Here is a 10,507-nt window from a genome sequence, read left to right on the forward strand (position 1 = left end):
CACATGGTATCTTTGGTTGACAATTGACGAGTTTTAATGGAATAAAATCATAAATGTAGTCTTTTAAGTTATTACTCTTTTCAATTTAGTTTTTAAATTATATAAAATAAAATAAACTACCGTTAAACATGACATATTGGTATTCGTTTATTTGTTCTTTTTATTACATTAACATACGTAACTTATGAAATTTTGATTAAAATTATTTTGATTTTGATTGAAATTATAAGTATAGATATTTATAATAAATCATGTTTAAAATTTTTAATAAATAATTTTAAGTGTACTTTTCAATTTAATTAATCTCTTGAGTATATATAAAAAACCTGTCAAATTAGTCTATAAGATTTTGATCGCATGACTAAATTGATAAACTTTATACATTTTAGAGATTCTTTATTATATATTTATATAATTTAGGGATTGAATTGAAGAATTTTATGTCAACTTAGGTTAGTCTAATTGATAAGGACTCAACTCATATTTTATAATGCTGCGAGTTTAACTCTTGCAGTTAGTGTCAGGAAGTAAGTGTCTTTATAAATGTCTTGAGCCTTAAGGCATTTCTTGATGTTGATATGTTTCTGGATTCAACTCACCTAAACTTTTATTTTATAATTTTTTTTTGAAGAATTTTATTCAATTTTGATGTTTAAGAAAAGCCAAGGTCAATTTTGAATCCTTCACTTTTTTCTTTCTTTTTTAGTTTTCGGTTGGACAATTTTAGACCTCAAAAATATGTCTGGTTAACGTCCACACACACCCTTAAAAAAATCTTCACACCCTTCTTCTCCTTTTGTTTACTTTTCCTTGCACCAATTTGCCTCCTCTTTCTCTTCTTCAACCTTCAAACAAACTCTTCATCCGTCTTTGACCGTAACAGTACAAGTTCCAACTTTTTTGCATACCTTTTATTAAATACCTACTTAGGTGCATATTTTGTATTGTTGTGTATCTATTTATTAAGCTTCTTTCTCTCTTTAACACCACTTTTACATTTGTGTACGTTTTCAAGAGTTGTTTCTTGTTATTGTTGTTGTTATTGCTGATACTTTGAATTTGTGAGAGGAATATGGTAGGAGCAATATCTGTTATTGGTTCATCAATGATGGACTCACACACTGGTCCATGTTTGTGTGTGGATGCACTTCCAACAACTAATATGAATCTCAAGATTGGTTGTGGGGATGTTGTTTTGTGGAAGAATTTGATGGGAAAGAAGCATTTGGAAAAGCGCGGCGGCGGAAGAACTATGGGGTTGAGTAGTTCTTTTACTGATCCTGGAAGAGAATGGAGAGTCAAGTTTAGCAGAAGTTGCAAGAAGCAAAGGAGTGAAGATAGGAGAGTTACCATTGTTAGTGAGCTTGGTGGTCAATATGAGGACACTTTTGAGGATGTTAAAACGGTAAAATGATCTAAATTTTGTTGGTTGAATTTGTGATTTTGAACTGATTCAATGTTTGTAACATAGTTTTTTTTTTATTTTGTTGTTTTATCATGTAAACTTTCTCATTAATGACGTAGATACAAACATATTTTGAGTCAAGATTAGACGATTCATATTTTGAGTTTGTATTTAAAATCTTTTTAGGTGAAATTAAATCTTAACCTAATATTGATGCTATAACTACGAGATTCAAGTCTCTAGTAGCAACCTATTAATCCCTGACACCGACAAAAAACCTTATACGACACTGACACGGATTGAAAGAATTATGATTATTTGAAAATTTATGTAATAAATGTGATGCTTTCCTTTTGTATTTCCTCAATTTTTAATCTGTACATGTAATTCATTACATTTATTTTCTTATAGTTTCTCAAATGCTACTTTAAAATTTAGTTAAAAAATAAAATGCTGCTTTAAAATTTTCTCCATTAGAAATTAATATGAATGTACTCATATATCTTGGAGCCTGCTGTTCAATAATGATCATTTCTTTGAAGTCATAATTCTATAGTTCATAGTTACAGAGCCATCTCAAATTAACAACTCATCAAGATGCATATTCTAAGCAGCTTGCATGTTCAATCAAGAGTTATGAAACTTTTATATTAAATTAGCATATGGATTTTTTAACATATCTTCCACTATCACCATTTTGTTGCTATTTAAAGTGTTGAAAGGAATCTAACACAGCTCATTTTGTAAACAGCAAATGCTCAACTATTTCACGTACAAGGCTGTGAGGACTGTTATGCAGCAGCTGTATGAGATGAACCCACCTAAATACACGTGGTTTTATAAGTAAGTTAATTCTTTATTCTAGGAAGAATATTTTAATGAAAACCTTGAAAATTATGTTTTCTATTTAGACGCATGGTTAGAGTGTTTTGGATTTCCACGATGACTCGAATATAGGCAAACCCCTTTCTTCTCGAGGGTTTTCCACAAAATCTCTCTAGGCACTATCACATGTCTTTTGAAAATCAATGAAAACTACTCCATCCGTTCCTAAATATAAGCAAATTTTACTTTTTAGGTTCATTCAATTAATAATGTATGTGGTTCATATAATGGACCACATACATCATTAATTGAATAAACCTAAAAAGTAAAATTTGCTTATATTTAAGAACGGAGGGAGTAATTGCAAGCCTTTTTTTTATCCATTTGATGTCGCTCGATCACACGACTTAGTAAGTAGATCGCTTTTATGATCGGCCTCTTAGACAAAAAACCAAATTAATTATCAATAATCGAGTCTCTTTACTTAGTCTCCATTCAATCACTCGGCGGACAAAATTGAGCAATTTTGTATGTATCTTTCTTGTTCTCATATATCAGGATTAAAGTGTTTTGTCTTCACTTGCCCAACATTTGCTTTGAGCTCATAATTTTGTTAAAAGGTTTAGTGAGTTATCCAATGTCTCTACTCCAAGATTTTTCCACACTTCAATAGGAATGTTGTTTGACCCAACTGCATTGGTATATCTCAGTCAATTTGTCCTTAAATCATATTAGGTTACACCTTTAAGAAAAATGTTGATGTTGTTAGGCACTCATTTACATACACTTTTTGAAACTTTTACAAAATGGAAAACGTTTTATCCGATTGCTGTTAGACTTTTACAATTCCAAAGTATGGTAATTATTTATATCACTGTTATTGATGTTTTGTTCTATGTTGGCAGCTTTGTTGTATCAAACAAACCACAAGATGGAAAACGTTTTATCCGATTGCTTGGGAAGGTACCCACTCTTTCATTCTTACCCTAGTTATTAATCATTTCACACATGAATTGAGAATTTTACTAAAATATAGCTTTACTCAAAGTCTCAAGTGTGTTTTTTCTTTAATATGAGTTTTACATGCATGTCGCATTCATTTTGTTTTACTCTCAGTATCCAAAAGTTACATTGGATCTTGTGAATTTGAGTCCGGTTCAAGTGGACGCGTATAAGAGTGCAAAGCTCTTTCAACGCCTAATTTTTCCATTCATAAGACTCGATTCTAAGACATTGTTTAAGAAAACCAATAATACATTTGAATTTGAAGTAAATGTATGATTTAGATGTTGTTGCCATATGAATATTTATATTCACTTGACAGGAACAACAAGAGCTTGCTGAAAGAGTGATGTTGACTCGGCTTAACCTTTATGCTAAATGGGTCAAGGTAATGAAATTCAAAATTCACTACATATATATATATCCAAAGACATGTAAAATAATTTGTGAAGGCATTAACCATTGTTTAACAATATTATTCTCTATGTGCAGAAATGTAATCATGCTGAGATATATAATCAAATATCAGATGAAAACTTGGAGTTGATGAGGGAACGACTCATGGAGACAGTAATATGGCCCTCAGATGACAGCAGCTCAGAATTAATTGGTTGATATGAATGAACATTGTTCCTTTCTGTTTCCAACCTTTTGTTTGATTCCTAGTCTAGGTGTAAACTTTATTTTTATACCAACATGTATTGTTTCCAAATGTGTCATTTTCCCGTAACAGGATTACCAGATTTATATTATGTAAATTGTGTATATATCAGCACCTTTTAAATACAGAGTCCATTATTTTGAATTGTTTGAGATGAAGGATTTATAATTGGGTTAAAAACTTTATGCATTTGCGTAGAGTGTTAACAACAATAAATCAGAAGTTTCAGATTCCAAATTCTTTGGAATGGCATTACTACATATCAAAAGTATTTGGTAGAGACCATACTCTATGCCAAGTGCGTAAGTAACAAGTGCCGCCAACATACAAATTTGAAATAGGTAGTAATTAATTATATTATCAATCATTTTCAACTGTGTTGCAAATAGTAAACCAAAAACGAGTCAATATTGAAGTAACTGTCTTGATATTTTGACTATTCATTATACAAATTGTAGCAGAAGCTAAATACAAGATGATAGGGTATTCCACCACAAGGAGATTAATGAGCTGAACGAGACCTCAAAAGTAAAAAATAACAGGGACTGGTGCAAAGAAGTCAAAATTTTATAGCTCTATTTTTCCTGGTTTTTCGTTCTATTTCGCTTCCATACACCATTCTCACACCTCACCTGAGTGTGAGAATGTCATTTGTTTCAAAAAATACCAACACTTCTTACATTCTTCGTTCAACTTGCGAATTTGAGGGACTGGCATGAAACTTACTCTTGAACTACTCTATTGATAACTAGTGAAAGAAAATGAACATGATGGTACACACATGACATTACAATTATAAAAAAGAAGTCTTTGATAAGTTCAGTAGAAACAAAATACAGTGCAGCCTCTCACGTGAATGCTGTAGATATTGCAATTCAACTTTGGAAAAACAGCTTGTGCTCAATATCAGGTACAAATTAAGTGCAATGACCCACCGGATCATGAAATAAATTGCTGCAACTTACATTAATCATGACTACTCAGATAATTACAAAGTCTCAAACTGAGGTGAATGAATTTCACTGGACCATAGCATTGGTGTCGTCTTCATCAACCTCTCCTGTTTCACTGAACATGTATTGACTTTGATATTCCATCAAGTACTGTGTCGATCTTTTGACATCCAAAAACAAATTGTAAACCCGATTAATATCATCCAATTCCACTGTCTTTCCCTTTCTCTTTTGGCATGCCAAAGCAGCTGCTGTGATTAGATGAATGGCATAGCGTAGAGATGTTTCTACACCTATTTTGGTTAACAAATGCTTTGCACCTTCACTCATGTCTACATCTTCCTCTTGGCATCTGATATCCAGAATTTTGCGAATTTCATCCTCAGTGTAAGGTTGAGTAGAGATGATGAGTAGGCGATCAAGAAGATCAATGGGAATCCCATGTGGGGACTTGTAATTTGTGCCTCGAATAGTTGTAATGCCTCTGTTGGTAGCCACAACTAAAATGGGAGACATTTCATTCTCCAGAGCCCGATTGAGGAATGAAAAGCACTCTATGTCAAGCATGTGTACCTCATCAATGAAAAGGACACCAGGCACAATCTCTGCCTTTCCTTCTTCTTTCCACTCTGCCACTTTCGTGTCAATTTGTTCTCTGACTTCCGCACGAATTTCACCTGTGTCACCGGTGAAAAGAGCCAGAAATCCCTGCGTTCTGAAATCAACACAAGAATTAGATGATAGAACCAAGAAGCAACTTTTAACAGAAGAAAAAGGAGGTGAAGAGCTAAACAAACCAACAAGCTGGAAAATTTAATAGGAAGTTTTATATCTGTAAGGAATGATTTTGGGGAGAAAAGGGCACTTCATCAAATCACTAAATGCAAGTACACAACAGTCAATTATCAAAGCTGTAATTGATTAATTGTAGTGCACTCGCTTATCCCAATCTCGACGAAAAAGGGTCAGCGAGGTCCAAAATGATCACCTCACAAAAATAAAGCATCATGCTGCTCAGACTTAAAGCAGACTTGATAAATTTAAATAAATTCTACTACTTCCCCACCATGCACAGATTGTAAGCAGTGATGTAAACCCTCATACAAAACTTGGAGAACATTGCAATCCAACGCTAAGAGCAAATTAGTTGGGAGTCATCAAAAACATAGAAGAACAACCAAAATTTTAACACAGATCTATTCACCAATTTCAAAGTCACAGAATTAAAAAAAAAATCATCATACGGAATAAAAATTTAAAAAGATGAAACTAATCCAAAACAAATCATTGGTTCAACTGCGCCCCAGTAACATATTGATATGATGTGGCCACTTGCTAGATTATAGCCAATTACTCAAACTATAACTTCAGAAAAGAGATATCATGGGCCTATTTAGATTGCCTTATTTGAGGTTTTCTACTAGCATAAGCACCTCTGAGACTGTTTGGGAGAACTTATTGAAACAGTTTATGACATGCCCATAAGCTGTTTTCAAGATATTTCCATAAGTCCTCCAAGATAACTTATGGAAACAGGTTATAACTAATATGCAGATAGTTTGATATTATTTATCTTTTTTTATCCAAATAGGTCCTACATACATCGTTGATAATCTTTAATTTACCATAAAACAACCATTACCTTAACATAAAGCTAATTAACAAGTTAAGCTTCATTTCTGTTTTGAATGACCTTTTTATATGACTTAACATTTTGGAAGAAAAGGGCACTTCTTCAAATCACTAACGGCAAAGCACACGATATTCAAGTACCAAAGCTGTCATTGACTAATTCACTATTGATTTTGTTAAACACTAAAAATAGTGCACTTGCTTCTACTGATCTCTTAAACAAAGGGTCAGCAAGGTCCAAAATGATCACACCACAAAAAAATATACCACCATGCTGCTCAAGGCCAAAATTGGTCTAAATTCTAGCTCACCATGCACACAATGGAAGCATCAATCTAAATCGTCAAACAAAACTTTTGGAACATTGCAATACAACTCCAGGAGCAAATTAACCACTTCAAAACCATCAAAGAAACAACCAAATATTTTAGAACTGATCAATCCACCAGTTTCAAAAGTCACACAACAATACTTCTCAATCAGATTTGGATGAACCAATAGTCTTACTTTATTTTCAAAAAACTCATCAGATGAAATAAAAACTAAACAGTCGAGACTAATCCAGAACAAATGATGTGGCTTCTTGCTAGATTATAGTAATTACTCAAACTATAACTTTAGCTTAGAGATAATATCGACCTATTTGGATTCACTTATTTGAGCTTATGAGCCTATATGGGAGAGCTTATGCAAACAGTTTATATTCTAGCTCACCATGCACACAATGGAAGCATCAATCTAAATCGTCAAACAAAACTTTTGGAACACTGCAATACAACTCCAGGAGCAAATTAACCACTTCAAAACCATCAAAGAAACAACCAAATATTTTAGAACTGATCAATCCACCAGTTTCAAAAGTCACACAACAATACTTCTCAATCAGATTTGGATGAACCAATAGTCTTACTTTATTTTCAAAAAACTCATCAGATGAAATAAAAACTAAACAGTCGAGACTAATCCAGAACAAATGATGTGGCTTCTTGCTAGATTATAGTAATTACTCAAACTATAACTTTAGCTTAGAGATAATATCGACCTATTTGGATTCACTTATTTGAGCTTATGAGCCTATATGGGAGAGCTTATGCAAACAGTTTATAACATGTCCATAAGCTGTTTTCAATTTCAACATATTTCTATAAGCTCACTGGGATAGCTTATGCTTATAACTTACATGCAAATGGTTTGACTTTATTTCATCTTTTGTTATAGAAATAACTTATACATAAACACTTAATTATGTTGTTTTTACAAATGGTATCTACATAAATCATGGAAACACTTTCATTTACCCTAAAAACAAACATAACTTCAACATAAAGCTAATTAACAAGCTAATCAACTTAAAAAAACCATCAAATTATGAAAAGCAAAAAAAGGGGTTAATTAAATTAAGTACCTGCTATTAATAACATCAATCTCATGAAGAGTAACACAATGCACCACCTCTTTCCTCTTCTGCAACTCACCATCAGGACACTGCACAAACTTCACCTGAGGCCCCATAGCATCAAAATCCCTCGAGCGCGAAAACGATCTCCCAAGCTTTGTAATCTTCCCAGAAGCCTTATCAATTGCAATCACATCACCACTCGTCACTTTCTCCTTCCCAATCGCCTCAATCATCTTCGCCCCCAAATCATAAACCGTCTCCATCTCCGTCGACTTCAACGTCAACTTCCCCGTCTTCGCCGCAGCTCCAGCCACCGCCGGACGATCAATCTGAACCTCAACAACCTCACCTTCAATCACCTCCGTTTCCTCCTTAATTCTCACACCAATCGCCTTACGAAAAGCCTGCGTCAAAGCTTCGGTTTTCGACATCTCAAGAGAGAAAAGCTCACTACCAGCAATCATGGCGAACGGAGTCTCAAGACCGAGGGATTTCGCCATTCCCATTGCAATAGCGGTTTTGCCAGTACCTGGCTGACCGGCGAGAAGAACAGCGCGTCCAGCGATTTTACCGTCTTTAATCATCTGAAGAATGACGCCGGCGGCTTTGCGAGCGGAGACTTGGCCGACCATGCCTTCAGAGACGGCGCGTGGCTCTAAGGAAGAGTCGAGACCCAGGCCGCGAATGTGTGAGTGTGCTCCCACGCGCTCTATGCGCGTTAGGTCGCGGGTTTCAGAAAGTTTTAGCTCCGTCATGGTTGTGGCGGCGATGGAGATGGAGAGAGCGGAGTTTTTAGGAACGAAAGGTTTTAGGGTTTTAGGGTTGAGAGTGTGTGCGCGCTCTCTACTACGGGAGTTTTGCTAGTTTTGAAGTACTGGTATAATGTTTAAGCCATCAAATCTCAATTTTACCCTTTTTCTCATTTGAATTCACTCCTATTTTTTGAATTAAAAAAATTAAGATTAATTCATCCATAGATTAGTATACATTAGTTGGTTAAAAAGAATTAAGATTAATTCACTCCTTTTTTTTTTTTTTTATCAAACTTGGTCAAATCATAATGGTAAAGTTGTTTTGAAACTTGATGAAGTTAAAAAACAATCTATCATTTTCAATAGATATTTTTGGTAATATTTTCAAATGCAAACATAAGTTGGAAGTAGTATAAAAGGAGTTTATGTTGAGTTCAATGTTTGTCTCAAGTTTCAAAAATCAACAGAAAATTAAATTAAATTTGGTAATAAAAATACCAAATTTTGCCATACTCAAACCATCATAAGAAGGAGGAAAAACATGGTGACTGGTCGATTGCCTTAAAATTGATGATATTTAGTGCTTAGATGACATTTTCTTGAAGAGAGAGGCCTCTACTTTCTTTAAACGACTATTTCAACTAAATAATCATTGTGATCCCACTAATTTGGCGTTGAATAATATCCTCATATTACTCAAGATCTCCCCATCCTTCTTTTGAGTCTGGCTTCTGTGAGAGATGTTAAGAATACTCTCTTCTCCATGTATCCTTATGAATCCTCAAGATGGCTTCCAACCGGTGTTTTTTATTTAAGAATTATTGGAATATAGTTTCTAAGGATGTCTGGACTTTGGTCTCTACTGCTTTTGGTTATATTAATCATGTGCTAACTGAGACTCTTATTGTTTACATTCCAAAATTTGATGTGCATACGTGCCTGAAATAATTTCATCCTATCAACCTGTACAATGTTATGTTGAAACTGATTTCTAAGATTCTTGTTCGACGTATAACACCTTATCTGAATGATATTATTGGACCGCTTCAAAGTTGCTTTATTTTCGACAGAAGCACGTCAGATAAGTCCCTCACAACTCAAGAAATTGTTCACTACATGCAAAAGAAGAAAGGTAAGGCTGGTTGTCTGATGATTAAAATTGATTTTGAAAAGGTTTATCATAATGTAGATTGAGATTTTTTAATCAAATTTAATTGAGTTCAGATTCCCATCCCGAATTATAAACTTAATCGCGAGTGGCGTTACATCGTCTTCTCTTGCTTTAAAATGGAATAATGAAAAGCTTGATGATTTCCATCCGTCTAGAGGTCTTTGATAAGGAGATCCTTTGTCCCCATATTAATTTATTTTTTGTATGGAAAAATTGACCTTACTCATTCGGGAGAAAATGGAAATGAATCAATGGCAACCTATAAAAATTAATATCAACGGGTCTGCAATGTTTCATATATTCTTTGTAGATGATTGTTTACTTTTTGCTAAAGTCACTCCTCTCAAGCAAGGATGGTTAAAGATGTGGTTCAATCATTTTGTTTAGCTTGAAGGATGAGGATTAATGTTCATAAATCTGAATTCTTACACCCAACATTTTCAGGTACGGATGAGTTTGATGAAATGAAGCAAGAATGATGAATTGGTTCAAAGCGCACGGGAAAAAGAGAATGGGGTTTTTATTGAAATGTAATTGTAATTTAAAATCTTTTAGAAGTGTATCATGGTTAGCGTTAACTCATTAAAAATTCCATACGTGGATTTCTTGCATTTGAAATTAATCAATTTAAAGAATAATTTTTAATTGGTTTATTTTAACACTTTTCTTCTATATAATTTTCTAATTGTTTCCTTCTAATAATTTAT

At 33.7% G+C, this 10,507-nt stretch overlaps 2 protein-coding genes across 2 annotated transcripts; one reads left to right on the top strand and one right to left on the bottom strand.

Moving 5' to 3' along the window:
• Positions 1-717: 717 nt before the first annotated feature.
• Positions 718-4,045, top strand: LOC11438053 (chaperonin-like RbcX protein 2, chloroplastic). Its single transcript, XM_003600430.2, has 5 exons — positions 718-1,405; positions 2,157-2,248; positions 3,136-3,193; positions 3,555-3,620; positions 3,725-4,045. Exons 1-5 carry the CDS (start codon positions 1,073-1,075, stop codon positions 3,845-3,847), a joined length of 672 nt encoding a protein of 223 aa, XP_003600478.1. The 5' UTR covers positions 718-1,072; the 3' UTR covers positions 3,848-4,045.
• Positions 4,046-4,615: 570 nt separating this feature from the next.
• LOC11440167 (ruvB-like 2) lies at positions 4,616-8,754 on the bottom strand. The gene is made up of 2 exons (XM_003600432.4): positions 7,884-8,754; positions 4,616-5,561 (listed from the first exon to the last, which is right to left on the bottom strand). The coding sequence occupies exons 1-2, from the start codon at positions 8,630-8,632 to the stop codon at positions 4,913-4,915; spliced, it is 1,398 nt and encodes a 465-aa protein (XP_003600480.1). The 5' UTR covers positions 8,633-8,754; the 3' UTR covers positions 4,616-4,912.
• Between the last annotated feature and the right edge of the window lie 1,753 nt (positions 8,755-10,507).

The sequence above is a fragment of the Medicago truncatula genome, chromosome 3 (assembly GCF_003473485.1).
Source record: "Medicago truncatula cultivar Jemalong A17 chromosome 3, MtrunA17r5.0-ANR, whole genome shotgun sequence".
Lineage (NCBI taxonomy): Eukaryota > Viridiplantae > Streptophyta > Magnoliopsida > Fabales > Fabaceae > Medicago > Medicago truncatula.